Source organism: Mytilinidion resinicola (genome assembly GCF_010093595.1).
Source record: "Mytilinidion resinicola strain CBS 304.34 unplaced genomic scaffold BDZ99scaffold_10, whole genome shotgun sequence".
NCBI classification, from domain to species: Eukaryota; Fungi; Ascomycota; class Dothideomycetes; order Mytilinidiales; family Mytilinidiaceae; genus Mytilinidion; species Mytilinidion resinicola.
The window spans coordinates 1,260,025-1,275,113 of NW_022985446.1; the positions used below are offsets into that span (position 1 = coordinate 1,260,025).

General features: G+C 53.9%; 8 protein-coding genes across 8 annotated transcripts in view; 5 read left to right on the top strand and 3 right to left on the bottom strand.

Annotated features, from left to right (window-relative positions):
* The window catches only part of BDZ99DRAFT_34138 (uncharacterized protein), a 1,535-nt gene extending 591 nt beyond the window's left edge, over positions 1–944 (bottom strand). Inside the window, exon 1 of the mRNA XM_033714374.1 lies at positions 1–944. This exon is cut by the window's left edge and continues 591 nt beyond it. Coding sequence (XP_033576652.1) covers positions 1–802 — 802 coding nt within the window. The 5' untranslated portion in view covers positions 803–944.
* An 837-nt stretch (positions 945–1,781) lies between these two features.
* Positions 1,782–3,812, top strand: BDZ99DRAFT_444152 (polysaccharide deacetylase family protein-like protein; the record flags this gene model as incomplete). Its single annotated transcript, XM_033717880.1, has 5 exons — positions 1,782–1,869; positions 1,929–2,277; positions 2,332–2,389; positions 2,439–2,599; positions 2,645–3,812. 5 exons carry the CDS (start codon positions 1,782–1,784, stop codon positions 3,810–3,812), a joined length of 1,824 nt encoding a protein of 607 aa, XP_033576653.1.
* A 187-nt stretch (positions 3,813–3,999) lies between these two features.
* Positions 4,000–4,569, bottom strand: BDZ99DRAFT_521019 (uncharacterized protein; the record flags this gene model as incomplete). Its single annotated transcript, XM_033725584.1, has 2 exons — positions 4,000–4,104; positions 4,162–4,569. The coding sequence occupies 2 exons, from the start codon at positions 4,567–4,569 to the stop codon at positions 4,000–4,002; spliced, it is 513 nt and encodes a 170-aa protein (XP_033576654.1).
* Positions 4,570–5,792: 1,223 nt separating this feature from the next.
* BDZ99DRAFT_388142 (uncharacterized protein) lies at positions 5,793–7,308 on the top strand (the record flags this gene model as incomplete). The annotated part of the gene is made up of 3 exons (XM_033715558.1): positions 5,793–6,827; positions 6,879–7,107; positions 7,163–7,308. 3 exons carry the CDS (start codon positions 5,793–5,795, stop codon positions 7,306–7,308), a joined length of 1,410 nt encoding a protein of 469 aa, XP_033576655.1.
* Positions 7,309–7,651: 343 nt separating this feature from the next.
* On the top strand, positions 7,652–10,239 carry BDZ99DRAFT_34260 (uncharacterized protein). Its single transcript, XM_033714392.1, has 4 exons — positions 7,652–7,899; positions 7,945–8,136; positions 8,206–9,735; positions 9,787–10,239. The coding sequence occupies exons 1-4, from the start codon at positions 7,824–7,826 to the stop codon at positions 10,062–10,064; spliced, it is 2,076 nt and encodes a 691-aa protein (XP_033576656.1). The 5' UTR covers positions 7,652–7,823; the 3' UTR covers positions 10,065–10,239.
* A 411-nt stretch (positions 10,240–10,650) lies between these two features.
* Positions 10,651–11,652, top strand: BDZ99DRAFT_34270 (Alg14-domain-containing protein). The gene has a single exon (XM_033714394.1). It carries the CDS (start codon positions 10,789–10,791, stop codon positions 11,560–11,562), a length of 774 nt encoding a protein of 257 aa, XP_033576657.1. The 5' UTR covers positions 10,651–10,788; the 3' UTR covers positions 11,563–11,652.
* Positions 11,612–12,959, bottom strand: BDZ99DRAFT_444161 (uncharacterized protein). Its single transcript, XM_033717881.1, has 2 exons — positions 12,433–12,959; positions 11,612–12,374 (listed from the first exon to the last, which is right to left on the bottom strand). The coding sequence occupies exons 1-2, from the start codon at positions 12,847–12,849 to the stop codon at positions 11,742–11,744; spliced, it is 1,050 nt and encodes a 349-aa protein (XP_033576658.1). The 5' UTR covers positions 12,850–12,959; the 3' UTR covers positions 11,612–11,741.
* Positions 12,960–13,232: 273 nt separating this feature from the next.
* Positions 13,233–14,257, top strand: BDZ99DRAFT_346695 (uncharacterized protein; the record flags this gene model as incomplete). Its single annotated transcript, XM_033714443.1, has 2 exons — positions 13,233–13,358; positions 13,412–14,257. Coding segments are annotated over 2 exons (972 nt in total), but the record flags the coding sequence as incomplete, so codon positions are not given.
* Between the last annotated feature and the right edge of the window lie 832 nt (positions 14,258–15,089).

The following is a 15,089-nucleotide window of genomic DNA, read 5'->3' on the forward strand; positions in this document are numbered from 1 at the left end:
GCTGCCCAGGAGGGATGGGTCGATGCAAAGAGTCGGGAGACTGTCGTATCGGATGGACGGACTGTTGAGCTACTTGGAATAGCTGGTGTTTCTGGCCAAAGCACTGCTGAGCAGGAGGGAGGGGTTGATGGGAACATTCAGGAGACAGTCGGGTCGTGTCGATGGACTGTTGAGCTGCTTGGAATCCGTGCAACGGCTGGCGTGTCTGGCCAACGTGCTGCTGAAAAAGAGGGATGGGCTGGTGGGCGGCGCCGAGCGGTTTGGGCATGAAATGCAGAGTCGGCTGGAGAGGCTGTGGGGCCTGACCGAACCGCTGATGGGCAGGATGGATGTGTAGGCGGTCATCGTCGAGGGGTTGTCGGACTGACCGCTGAGACGTCTGGAGGGGCGCGTAGATCTGGCCGAAGCGCTGCTGGGACGGTTGGGGGACCTGGCCGAGCGACTGAGGAGCCTCGTAGCGCTGCCGAGTCGACTGTTCGCATCGACGAGCATGGTTGAGAGGGTGCAGGATTGCATCATGCTGTTGCTGAGCGGATCGCATGTGTTGGTCTGGCGGGCCGAGAGCATGCAGCCGAGCAGCCTGGAAGGCATGATGGCGGAACTCTGGAATCGGGGGCCAGTCGAGGTGCTGCGGAGCAGATTGCCATGGTTGTTGGATAGCGTCGAGCGGCTCATGGGCTTGCTGGACTGTCTGCGCTTGCTGCGAATTGCGGAAATGGCGACGCCAGTTCATAGTGTCTTCGATGCCAAACAGAGACCGAGTAGCCTCGTACGGATCGACGCGGAAGCTCATGTCTCCCATGGTGACGGCCGGAGGCGTGTAGAGATGTCGCAGTGGTGATGCAGATGCAGATGCAAGAAGCTGAAAGGCGATCAGAGCGCGAGCCGACGAGGTCAGCGGGCTGGCGAAAGCAGAAGGAGAAAGAGAGCTGAAGGAGAAGAAATGTGCCGGTGGATGGTGCAAGGAAAGGTGTTGAGTGAGCTGGCGCAGAAAAAATAGCGGCAAGCGAAGCCGTCCATTATTGTGCGGGCGAACAATAGAAGGTGCAGCGTTTGACTCTGGTGAACTTCGCACAGGCGCCCGGCGCCAATTCCACGTGCCTTATATAACAGTCCAGCGGATTACCTTGGGACGGATGATTCACTGGGGCCAGAAGAGGCACTGTAACCTCCGGAGCGCTCGAATTACTTTGCTGGCGAGCGCTCTGATGTTGGCGATGACGATCACCGGTGGTTGATGCCGCTGTGGCGGACTCCGCGTCACGTGATCTTCTCGCACACCCGCCACATCGAAAAGCTTGGCCTGTGGTTGGAGGCTGGCTCAGGGGCATTCTAGAAACTCCACGAGCAGTTAGCTATGCTCCGGATGCCAGGTTTATGTTCTGAAGAGCTTGCATGAGGCTCATCGCCGCATTGATCCTCGACCTCTGGATAGGTTTTCATTCGAGCAGTCATCGCACGGGCGAGCAGAGAGTAATTCGGGTATTGAGCATAATGTCGTAGGTACTTCATGGCGTTGTTATTTGACCCTTTTATGCCTAAGACAGCAGAGCTTAGGCCTAAGTCTCTATCTGTGTTACCTCAAGACCGGCCGTCATGCTTGTTACCATTCACGATTACAGAATTTAACATGCCAGTAGCAAAATATGACAGGTTTCGGTTGCTAATATGGTGGGATATCGACAATCGCCATGTTGTGAGCAATGACGACTACACGGGATGCATATGAAACCACCGCTGCCCCCATCCCGACGCTGACACCGCAGAATACAAAATCCGACATGTCCTTCTTGCAGCTCGAAGGCCTCCATGTCTTTGTGACGGGGGCGGCGGGAGGGATTGGGTCAAGCATAGTAACCGAATTCCTGGGTAAAGATCACGGAATCTATTGCGTAGATGGTGGAATTCTCATGCTGACCGGACTGCAGCGCAAGGATGCAGTGTAACTGGCCATGATCTGAGACAGAACACGGCTTTGGCGCCGTCGCCTCGACTTCATGTTGTACAAGGCGACATCTCTGACGAGAGCTCGATCGAGAAATGCATGACTGATGCCCGCGAACGCTTCGGCCCAATCCACATACTGGCGGCAAATGCTGGAATTACCGACGAGTCAAATGAGTATCCTATATGGGAGATGCCGGCAGAGCTCTGGGATAGGACCTACGCCGTAAATGTTCGTGGTACATTTCTCACTATCAAGCATTTCCTTAGGTCCGCAGATATCTGCCAGAAGGAGGCAAAGGCTGAGCTACCAAATCTAGCTATTGTGGTAACGTTGGTGGCCTTCTGCCTACCATGCTCTAATCTAAGCTGATGTTTATGGGCCAGCGGGAGCGAATGTGGTAAGTTTGGGCAAGCTGGTCATGTAGAGTATGCATCCGGAAAGGTAGTACTCTTCGTAGCCCCGAGGCCAGGGCGTCACTCACGCTGTACAGGCTGGACTACAGTACGGACTGGTCCGTAGCGTCAAGAACGAGATCGTAAGACTCAATTCGGCCGCAAGAATCAATGCTGTGGCTCCAGGTTGGGTTGACACGCCCTTGATTGAAGGGCGCTTGGATGACCCTAAAGAGATGTATCGAGAGGCCCAAGCAACGTAAGACCCTCTCAAAAACTTCAGATTCAGTATTGATAGGTAAAGTGTGCCACTCCAGAAGATTGCAAAGCCAACAGATGTGGCCCGCACAGTAGCTTTTTTGGCGTCTCATAGAGCAGCAGGCCACATAAGTGGCCAGTGCATATCCGTGGACGGAGGCATGGAAGGAAGAATCGTCTGGTCTGAATCTGAGATTGGCCAGAGAACGGAAGACGTGCAATTAGCACGGCCGATTATCACCGAAGCTACATCGAGCATTCCCATACCGCTAGTGTCGGCGCAGAAATCTAGGCCATCGATTAAAATTGCCGTATCAATCGACTTCGATGCGGTTTCTGGATGGCTTGGCACCGGCACTTCTCTTGAGAACAATCTCTCGGACTATAGCTCAGGCTTTTTCTCAGCTCTCGTAGGAGTTCCAAGGCTGCTGAAACTGTTTAAACGACTGGGAATAGCCGATAAGACTACCTGGTTCGTTCCCATGCATTCTGCAGAGAGCTTTCCAGAGCAGTTTAAAGCAATCCTGGATTCTGGATGTGAATTAGGATTACACGGATATTGCCACGAGGGAGCTCCGCAACTGACGCCAGACCAAGAGCGCGATGTTCTCGAGCACTGCATCGCTATCGCCACAAAACTCTCGGGAAGGAAACCACGCGGCTACCGCGCACCACTGTATCAGCTTCGAGAGACCACCATTGACTTACTTGAAGAGCACGGCTTTTTGTACGACTCCTCGCTCTCGCATCACGATAGCAAGCCTTACCATATACCGCGCCTGCCACCCATAACGCAACCCAGCTTCACGCCAGAAGCCAGTGCCAGAGAGTGGATGCATCCACTGTCTCAACCCGAGTCACCAACATCCACGACGTTGGTAGAGGTTCCAGGATCGTGGTACGTGGAGGACATGACGCCGCTGCAATTCTGGCCCCACACGCCTAATTCTCAGGGCTATGTGGATGTTCGATTAATCGAGCGTATGTGGATGGATCGCTTTGAATTCCTGCGTGGCGAGCTAGCAGAACAAGATGGAGATGAGTTGATAGTGTTCCCGCTCGTTTTGCACCCAGATACGAGTGGTATGGCCCATGTAATCGGTATGATTGAACGAATATTGAATTGGCTACAAGGATGGGAAGATGAGGTGGAGTTCATGACCTTCGAGACAATTGCAGAGATTTGGAAGAAGGGCGAAAGAAATAAGATATAGCCAGGACATGAGCTATCCAGCTGCTGCCGTATTTTGCTTTCTCGGTGAGTTGTGTTGGCGAACACCTTCTCCTGTATGTGGATTGTTCTGGAATAAGAATGACTCCCATCGTGAGTTTCATCGTCTTGACTGGCTTGCACACCTCACTCCGTCAATCTCACTTTCCGAATAGCAATCCTCCTGTACTCTAGCAATCAGGCAATGGGTTCGTGCCTTCTGATAATCCATGCTCGTCACGGCGACGCTTCGTTCGGTCATCCCAGAGACTGAAGACTGTATCGCATAGGCCGCACTGTATTGACGGTTTACATGAGCGGCCAGCTCTATTGATGCGTCAGAGTCAACTTACAGTGAAAGGCGCAATTAATTCTTCTGGTATGCCCAAAAAAAAGTCCTCCTCGTTGTGCACAATATACCATGAGACGTCCGAGTCAGCCTGAAGCGACTTGCGTACGGCTTCAAAAGAGGCCGGCACTGGATTTGGCAACATATATGGCTTGACTTTTCTCGCGCTGTGCATATAGAGCCACTTGCAGCAGACGAATAGATACGTCGTGAGGCTGTATCCCTCCCTTTGTGGCACGAAAACTCGGACTTCGCAGTCGACGCCTTTAGTTGTAAAGAGATCCGCTGTGGCTGCCATGTCGCGTGGGAAGAGCCGATATCTACAACTCGGGGGAACATTGCCTGCGATGAGAAAGTCGTCAAGTTTGGTGACACAGAGTTTGAAGCCTTGAACGAGGGCGATCACGGGCATGGTGAATAGGATCCTGTTTCTCTACCCGCGCAAGGCGCAACCGAGGAAAAGGCATTGGGGAAGGTGATGACTCGAGGTCTCTTTGACGACCTCGCAAGAAAATAAAGCCTTGGCTGTTATGTGGCTGGTGCTTTGGAGGTAGCAACAAAGTCGCCCGTGGCCAATGTAATCAATGATATAGTGCGAATCAAGATTTGATAACCGTATTCCAGCTCCAGAGGATAGCTAAGGGAAAGGACGTGAAAAGGAGTGAAATATGTTGCTGCCGTACTTGATTGGGCTTCCGCCTAGAACAAGACAGGCAAAGACAAACTCTCTCAGAGCTATTGAGGATTTCGCTCCCAGAGGGTAGGAGAGCTACTTCAAGGTATACAACTTTCATTGCGGTCTTCGTGGTAACCTGGGACAATACTTCGTGCGGCGAGCATTAGTCGAGATGGACGGCCCAAGGAGAAAACGAAAGACGGTGGTTTGAATGTGAAAGGAGTATGGTATGGAGCTCTGTATCTTCCTACAAAGGTATGCAACGTGGCTGGGGCCCATGAAGAGCGGGTCTGCATATAAGAAATTCACCTTTTTGGTCTTTACCTCGCCAATTGACTTTCTGCTACCCTGATGACGCTGGTGAAAGTCCCTTGGCGTACCATGGACGATACCTTTGTAGGAAGTCAATATTGACATCACGTGTAAACTCACGGACCTCGGGAGAGCCGTCGTCATTGCTTATTGCTCTGCTGAGCAAAGAGGCCTCTTCCGACCACTGGAGCACTCCGCATATTCTGCCTTTCAACCACCGCTTTCTGCGCCTGCGCTCGTGGCTCATCAGGCCCCCGGCCAGCTCAAGGTTCTCCAGAGGTGCCACGGGTTGTGACCGTTCCGCGCCTGTCCTCCCAACCCTTCCGAACTCCGCGCGCCGCCGTAAATCTCACCCAGAGCGCGCCTCGACAAGCGCAGAGTCTCGTATCCAAATCCAGGCGCATCGCCCTCTCATCTCCGTAGAAGCGCTTGGAGGTCGTCATTCACTCGTTCATGGCTTGCCTCGGAGCATGAACTCTCTGAACATCCTTTCCGCCATCGGCTCAACTCCCCCTCCGAGCCCTCCACGGTCACGCGCAGGATCAGAAACCAGCATTCCCAGAGCGGAGCCTCGGCCTACATACACAGAACAACACGAGAACGATGAGGGTCTCTCTGGCATAGAAGCTGTGAATGAGAAAGGCGACATGGTTGCTCCTAAAGCGGAGGCTCTTGTCTCCAACGAAGACGACGCCTTTGCAGCCCAATTCGACGAGAAGTCCCCCCTGCTCGGCGATTCACGGGACGGGTCATTTCCAGAGCCCAATTGGTCGAGGACATGGCTCATACCAAAGCGCGTCTCACATGCTGTCGTGGGGACGCTCAAGGTTCTGATCACGGCTATAGTGGCACCTGGAACATATGTCATTGCGTGTTTCTATGATGACGAAGGCCATTTCTCTATCCTCTCTCCAGTATACAAAATAGCGCGTCCATTCTCTCGCAAGCGGCGGGGTCCTGTAACAGACACATTGAAGAGCCAGGAGAGTTCAGAGACTAAGGAGAAGGACGAGCGCGAAGCCCGGAGGGTCAGCACAGGGAAGCCGCGTCTCAAGAGACCTACCAGGCGGTCTCCATCCATCGCGTCAACATCGACAGCAATAACGTCAGACTCCGAGATCGAGAGTGAAAGACCTCCCACTCGGGACGAGGACAATGATACACCCTCGCGCCACACACGGTCGAAGTCGATAGCATCAACCTCGGCCGAAGAAATTGCACCGGCCAAGCGATCAATTCGCATCAAGCTTCACAACGAAGACGCATTGAGACACCGCAAGGCAAAGAAGGGACAGGCTCAAAGAGGGGCATCCGGCTCGACAGAGCAGGTTTCGGCAGAAGCAGCAGCTGCCTTGAAGTCACCCACCAGTCCCGCTTCGTCCGCGAAGCTCACCAAGTTTCCTCGAGCCCCACAGCCACCACGGCCTTTGGTGCCGAGAAGGCAGCCCTCATACACCACGTCCGGGGTGTCAGCAGTCGGTCCACACCAGAAAACGCTCATAATTGATCTAGATGAGACGTTAATACACAGCATGGCCAAAGGCGGTAGATATACCACTGGCCACATGGTGGAAGTCAAGCTTCAGCAGCCTGTCGGCGCAGGAGGCACGATGATCGGCCCCCAGGTCCCAATTCTGTATTACGTGCACAAGCGACCACATTGCGACGAGTTTTTGCGCAAGGTTTGTAGTCATCGAGCTTATTGACGGCCGCAGCTAACATGTCGGCATCAGGTTTGTAAATGGTACAATTTGATTGTTTTCACTGCATCCGTCCAGGAGTACGCCGATCCGGTCATCGATTGGCTTGAGGTGGAGCGGAAATACTTCGCGGGACGATACTACCGCCAGCATTGCACGTTCCGGAACGGGGCCTACATCAAGGACCTCGCGCAAGTTGAGCCGGACCTAAGCAAAGTCATGATTGTGGACAACAGTCCCATGAGCTACATTTTTAACGAAGGTACGTTTGCTTCCGGCCCGAAGGTACGGTCACAGCACGCTGACCTGATCTCCAGACAATGCCATACCAATTGAAGGTTGGATAAGCGACCCAACGGACAATGATCTGCTCCATCTCATCCCACTGCTGGAGGGCCTGCAGTACGTGACGGACGTACGAGCATTGTTGGCGCTGCGCTTGGGCGAGCCGCAGACGGCGTAAGCCTGGTATCTCAGAGCGGGTTGGAGCATTATTCAGGAGACAGCGTTTTGTCTGTATTGTACTATAGAGCCGGCTGGAGGAGCTGCGCGGTTGGTGGTTGGAGATACCCTGAGCAGACATTACCTACTATATCTGAGCGCGCCAAGAGCTGCTTTTTCTCATTACCAAATGTCACCACGGCGCCGGATTGGGACGCGCAGCGGACCGGTGCATATGCTGCCCGCTGGCCACCCGCAGTGTCTCCACCTGTGTGAATCCGGATCACCTGGCAGCATTGGCGTGGGGTGGTGCCCGCGGCGGACGCCTGCGGAGCTCCCGTCCCCCACGACGGATTCGGCGTCGATGACTACTGAATTGCTTCTGCAAGGTACGACCCGCGCTCGCAATCGTTCAGCCTCCAGTGTGGGAGCTGCCCGTTTGCACGATGGATCGCTCTGCGCCCTCTGCTAAAGACTCTGCATCGCGCGCGCCATCTGCTTCCCCATGTCTGCGACAACTCCTCTCCAGCTCAGGGAATGGCTGCGCTCAATCCAGACCAGCTGGATGAAAACCGAATTGCCGAAGAACTTATAAGACAGCGCAGATCTGCCGGTCCGATGCCCCTCCAATTGCGCAATCAGCACTGACAAGAAGCAGCACAGCAAGTCGAGCGCATCCGGGCATGGTTGTCGGCCCCGGATTGGAAAACCTCCTACGAGCAGACGGTCCGCCGGCGATGTGAGTGCACGGGACGGTGGTTCCTCGCGGACCGCAGGTATCAAGCCTGGCGGACTGCTCAGCTTCGAGGTAAGGAGCCAATCAGTGTGCGCGGCATCCTCGCCGTCGAAGGTGTGTGTCCGCGAGCAATAGAAGCCCTGGCGATTTTTTGATGTTGATTGATTGATTGATTGATTGAAGCGAAACCCGGCTTTGGCAAGACTTTTCTCACTGGCATCATTGTCGATGACTTGAAAGCTCCCGATGGGCCCCTACACCACGTACGGCCAGAGAAGCACGCTGTCGCCTTCTTCCATTTCGTTGCTAGAAATCCGGACACGCACAGGAGTTCGATGCAGGCCTTCCGTGCGGTTGCGACCCAGTTGCTCGAAACCCATCAAAATGACCGAGACGCTATGCATCAATTGGCCTTCTGGATTGAGAAAGAGTCCAGTGGCCAGCAGCAGCCATCGTTCGACGACGTCGTTTGTGTCGTCCGGATCCTTGTGCGACATTGCCCGACCTTCTTAGTCTTTGACGGAATCGACGAATGTTATGACAACGAGGTGTTTCTTGCAGCCGTCTATGATTTGTGCAGCTCCGAAGAGTGCAAAATACTCCTTCTGGGGCGACCTTCAATAAGCTTTCCACAGGAGTATCAGAACTGCGGCTCCCCTTCGAACTGGCGGGTGTCACTAAGCGACCACGAGAATTTCGAGGATATTGGAGGATTTCTTCATTCGAGGATAGAATCAATGGCGTCCAGAGGTCTTTTCGGGGATCAAATCGTCGACCCAACAGTCATAGAGGAAGTCACTCGCCGAGCAGACGGAGTTTTCCTGTGGGCAACTCTCTTTGAGCAGTTCCTGACCTCAGCCGCCCTGGCTCCTCAAGAAAGATATGACACACTGCACAGACAGAACCATCTGAGAGGACTTGGTGCGCTCTACAACGGTATACTACATACGCTCACTCGAAGGAACGAGAGAGAGAAAACCATAACCGCGGACATATTCAGATGGCTTGCCCATCCCATCAAACCGCTCAGCATCGAGGCCCTCCACACTGCGCTCGCTGTGATCCCAGGACAGCCAACCACCGAAGCGCAATATCTGCCCAACTTCCCGAAATGTGTTTCAGAAATTACATGTGGCCTGGCTGGTTTGGACTCCTACGGAACCCCGGTCTTCACTCATCGATCCGTGAAGGACCACTTGCAGTCGAATCAGTGCGTTGTTTTTGATTTCTCTCTGTTCGATGAAAGCGCTATGCACGCTCATCTCGCTTCGCGCTGTATCTCGTATCTGGCGCATGATATCCCGAAACAACCACTAGAGGCCTCTGAGCTCCAGCAACTTCGAGGACCTTCGACTAGCTCCGGAGCTTCGCTCCGGACCGTTCAAACTGAGAGGTCTGGAGATAGTGGCTTTTACAGCCAATCTTCGGACGAGGACGTCCCTATGGAAATCATCACCGACAAAAAAGACTTCGAAACCGCATTTCCTCTACTACGTTACGCGGTGCTCTGCTGGCCAGTCCACCTTAGTCGAAGTCTGACTCTATCCCCAGCAACAGCACAAAATAGCCAGTCTTCTCAATATGCAGCCCATCAACCACACAATACATTCTCCACGTTTACGATTACCGAATTCCACCTTGGGTGGGTCTCTGTACTGTCTCAATTCTTACTCGATCGACTAGCTGTGACGGCTTGGGTGGAATCATCGTGGAGTGAGTTCTACAGTTATTGGATTTTGCAAAGTCAGCTCTAACGTTTGCTAGGGTATCGTCTCCCACCGAACCTCTCTCGGTTGGTCCCGCTCATGGAACGCCTACATACGTCTATTGCGTCGCAGAAGAATGAAGCCCGTGAGCTCGGTTGGGTGATACTCGGCGTGAAGGAGCTCCGTGATGCGCTCAATGAGCTCCGATCAAATCATCTGGCTTCTCTAACAGCTAAGCCATCACTGATATGGCAAAGAGGTACACAATCGAAAGGGTCTCAGAGCTATTGGCCACTTTGGAATCCCCATACAAATGGCCAAGTGGGCTCTAGGTGACGATACGGCTGATATTTCCGACTTCTTTTCTTATAAGACGACTTTAAGCTCTTTTCCACTCTTCTAGATGGTGTTTTTCTTTGAATGATGGAATCGTATGCATTGCATTTGCTGGATTTGGTTGGGAAAAGGAGTACACAGGACTCACATTGCGAGGGAAGATGGCATTGGAGGAGTAACAACATGGCATTCATAGATGCTGGGAATCAGGCGAATTTCTTCTATCTAACGACTAGACCATAACCAAATATCCTAGAATTTAAGATCTCACTCCCTCCCGTGATGGCAGGCTCCCTTGAACAAAAAGTGGCAGATAGTCTACGAATCTGGGATTCAATTGCAAAGCTTCTCAACCGTGCCTAGCACCGCTGGAGGTCTCCCGCGATACGTGGTTAAGAATTGGAAAACGACATTCCAACAAGCCTAATAGCCCCTCAAACGGAGTTAGAACAGACTTCCACTTTATAGTCAACGGAGCCTGGCTGGCGCAATACCCTCCCTGCAAAGCTAAAAATGACTTGCTGGGGGTCCCCCCGGTGACACATGATTGGCCAGAGCTTGACGACCACTTCTTCACAACTGAACACGTCTATCAAACTTCCAACTCACAATTCCTACACCTGATCTAAAGCCTATCACCAATTCAGCTGCGAGTCCCCTCTCCAGCCTCTCCGCAACCAAGACCATGCCGACGCCTTGAACAATCCGTCCGATCTACACCACCATGCCACCCTCCCCCCTCACCCTCCTCGCCTCCCCCACCTTCCTCCTCACCACCGCCTTCGCCCTCCTGCTCGCACTCACCCTCCGCCTCCTCGCCATCCTCCCACCGCGCCCCCGCCGCACCGCTCCGCGCCGCATCGGCGACCCAACCCGCCTCCTCGTCGTCCTCGGCAGCGGCGGCCACACCGCTGAAATGCTCTCCGCGCTGCGCCAGCTGGACACCCAGAAATACACGCGCAGAACATACGTGGTTAGTTCTGGCGACGCCTTCAGCGCCAGAAAAGCCGATGAGTTCGAGCGCGGGCTAGAAACGCGTGGAGGTGGAGACGGAAAAGGGAAGGGGAACACAGGCGCAGGGGCGTATGATATAGCAGTTGTGCCGCGCGCGCGGCGGGTGCATCAGTCGCTGCTGACGGCGCCGTGGAGCGCGGGGAGGTGTTTGTGGGCGTGTTTTGGGGTGCTGCGTGTGTCGGGGAAGAATGGGGATGTGGTGGGCCAGGAGTACGACTATCCGGATCTGATTCTCACAAATGGGCCGGCGACGGCAGTGATTGTCATTCTGGCGGCGTATATTTTGAGATTTTTTGATGTCGGGGGCGCGAATTCGAGGGGGAAGATGCGGACGATCTATATGGAGAGCTGGGCCAGGGTGACGACACTGAGTTTGAGCGGGAAGTTGCTGCTCTGGGTGTTGAAGGCGGATAGGATGCTGGTGCAGTGGGAGCAGCTAAAGGGGATGGGAGGACGGGCGGAATTTCTAGGGGTGCTGGTTTGAAGTTCTGGGAGTATCTGTCCGCATTTGAGTGCGTTCAAGCGTTGGCGTTGGACAGAGAAAAGTACTTGATGGATGGTATGATATGGGTTCCGCGAAAGAATCTGCTGATCTACACTAATACGGTATCTACATATTGTACAAGAAATCCATACTCCACTGATGTTGCTGTGCATGTCTGGCTACGAAGTTTGTGCTGTTTTAGTTTCTTGGGCTGCCCGGTTCGCTGCCATAAGCTCTCCAATCCTTGCCAGCATGTCCTCGGTGAGCTGCGGTTCTCCCCTGGCCGCCTTGTCTGCTCGTTGCTTTTCATGGAGAAGCTGTATGGGCATACGCATAGTGGACGCCCAGTTGTTCTTCGCGTTCTCCTGTTGCTCCTTCTCGACCTGCCTGGCTATGTAGTCTTCGTCATGCCGTGTCCTGTACTTGCTGTACTTCCCCCTCAGCTCATCGATGACTGACGGTGGCATTGGCGGGGTTAGCAGAGTCGGAACAAACGTCGGCTTGTCGACTGTGAGTCGAAGTGTATCATCGTGGTGATCTTCGAGGTCGGGCTCGTCGTCGTATGGCCATTCGATTTCGGAATCTGTGCCAGGGACGAATCTCACCCATGTCTTCTCTCCCGTATTCTTATTGATCCGAATACGCCGCACCTCGACCTCGTCGACAATGACGTCGCGTCGGGTTCCGGTCCTCGGGTCTTCCATCGTGTGGATGAGACGGACGTCTTCGTATTTGACTGCGACTTCCACGGGTGAAATCCTGCTGGTGTCGCCGTCGAGCTTCCGGAAGAGCTCTGGTTTTTTTTGATACGCCTGGCCGAAGCAATCAGTATTCATTTTGGAATTAATGAGCAGAAAAGCCGATACGTACCATATTGAGCTGATTGACGATTAGATGGTTCGTCTCCCTCAGCAGCTGCTTCACTATGCCAATCTGGCCCTTGTCCAACCCTCGAAGCAGGACAACCCTGTCTCCTTCAACAATATTCCAGTCCTTTATTTGCATAGCTTCTGGGAGCGGGAAAGGGGTGACGGCATCGCGGTCTACTCCGCCAAACGTCTCCCCGTCCTTTCCATAATTCCGATTCGGCGCAAGAGATCCCAGTCTCCAGTCTTGCCGCTGGGCATTGCGCGCGAATTTGAGTTGTTCGACTTGTAGTGCCCGTTGCTGTTTCGTTTGCCTTCGCATCTGGAGACGCTCAGCTACGAATTCCGTCCTTTTGTTCGCAGCAATCTTGCGAGCTTCCTGCTGGTGAAGCGTCGCGGCGCGCTTGAGTATCCGCTGCATCGTGGCCGGAGGTGTATCGTCAATTAGATGGAGGGGATGGGTGCGCGGCGATGCGCAGTCGCTGCAGTGGGTGGCGGTGCGGTGAATCGGGAGTCTTCACCAGGCACTTGGGCCACGCCAAGACATAAAAGTGAGGAGTAAGGTGGTGGTGAATAGAGAACAATAGAACAGACGACAATAGCTCTCAATAGAGCTGGCGAGTGAATCTCACATGATGGATCTTTTATAAATCCCCTCGAAGCCCCTGGAGGGTCGGAGATTCACTCATCTCTCCTCCTCACTCGCTCCCAAAAATCATCGCGCTGCCGCTTCCCCGGCCGCTTAGAGAGTACTGCTCGCCGAGTCACGTCAACATGTTCAGAAACATTCTCAACACCAACAACATGCCACGGCTATTACGGCGCAACCTCACCTGCTTTTACTGCGGCGGCAGGAGCCCGAATTCGCAGACAGGCCAGGTACGACAATGGCACTGCCAGAAATGCGACGCTGTCAATCATCTAGACGAGGTATGTCTTCTGCCCAGAACGCCTACCTACATACACTGCTAACATGTCGAAAGAATGGCCAAATCACCGATCCGCCTGCCTCCGAACCCCAAAACAACGTACAATACGCTCATGTCCCTCCTCGCTCGACATCCCCGGAGCTGGCCTCCGCTGACCGCGAGCTGTTCTGCAATACCTGTCAGAAGAATCAGTACCTTCTCACCGAATCCCTCGCCAACTATCTCCCCTCCCAAGAGGACCCGAACTACGCCAAATATGAGGCCGCAGCTACCCAATACAGGAAGAGCTTGGAAGATCGCTACCCCCAGGTATGCGAGAACTGTGTCCACAAGGTGCGCGACCGCATCAAGCTCGCGTCGTACGCTGCAAAGACAGACAATATGAGGCGCGCATTGCAGCAGACGAGGCAAAACGGCGTCTTCGACACGGCTTCTTGGGGCTGGAAGAATATCGTCGTGTTCGCAGGCGGCCAGGCCTACATCCTCAACCTTGTTCTCTGCCTCCTTTGGCATACCTTCGGAGCGCTATTGACTGCGGAACCTGAGGATGGAATGAGCCCCGTGGATACTCCTAGCTACCAGATGTGTTTCACCCAGGCAGCGACTCAATACGGCGTTGAACCAGCTTGTTTCTCATTAGTGCTGCCATTGGCCAAGTATGCCTTCATTCTAGCCATTTGCTCCGTCTGGTGGAACAGCGCGTTGCAGAACTGGGTGCGCCGATCAAGAGGACGAATGGTCGGCTTGGGTGATCATCTGAAACTTCAGTTGATCGTTCTCGCTGTCAGAGCTGCCAGTCTCTGGTACCTCCAAGAAGTCGGAGTCATGGCGATGGCACTGCATGTCTTCAAGGCCGGCCATACCTTTATGATCATATTCATTCTGCTCACGAGCATCATCTCCACTTGCATGGTCCGAATCGACAGGAAACCGAAATTCACTTTCAACGATTCTATCGACCATCTTCTGCCGACTGCACCTCAGAATCTCAACATGAACGGCGCATACACACACCCTGGATCTAGTCTTGATTCTATGGCATCGTCTCTTGGTTCCTCTTTTCCTATTAGTTCACTAGCGCCTCCTTCACCTCCCACATTTCAATACCCTGCTTCTCCCACCATTCCATCATCTGCGTCAGTCCGTTCTGAGACTGAGACTACTTGGACAACCGCCACCGAGAAGGAAAATCGCATGGACTGGACACCCACGCCTCCGTCTCCTTTCCGACCCCGGCGCCCGATGCAGCCAATTAGGCGAGTTGAGCCGGTTCAGCCACAACAGGAACAACCTGCTGTGCGATCTCCTTTCTACGGAGCCATTCCACCCGCGCCAAAGACGCACGCCCAGAAGGTCGCGAATCCCTGGCCTCAGCCTGTTTTCCAGCGGGCTTCGGCTACCTCTCAGAGCGACTTCTTTTCAAAGCTGAGATTGGAGACTGCGGGTGCTGGATCTGGAGGCCAGATCGGTAACGGGATGTTCACTCGTGCCCCTCGGGAGGAGTTCCAGCTTCGTGAAGCACAATTCCAGTTCAAAGAAGATCCGGTTGACACTGGTCTCGAGGCGATGTTTGGGACCGTCTTCTCAATCGGAGACGAACCTGCGGAAGTCCGGGCGGCACAGGCGCAAGGACGAGGTCACGGCAACGAAGATCCCACTAGATTCTGGCCCAAGCTTCTGCTTGGATGTCTACCCATCGGCATCTGCGCAGCTCTGGCAATTTGCTCGGGCA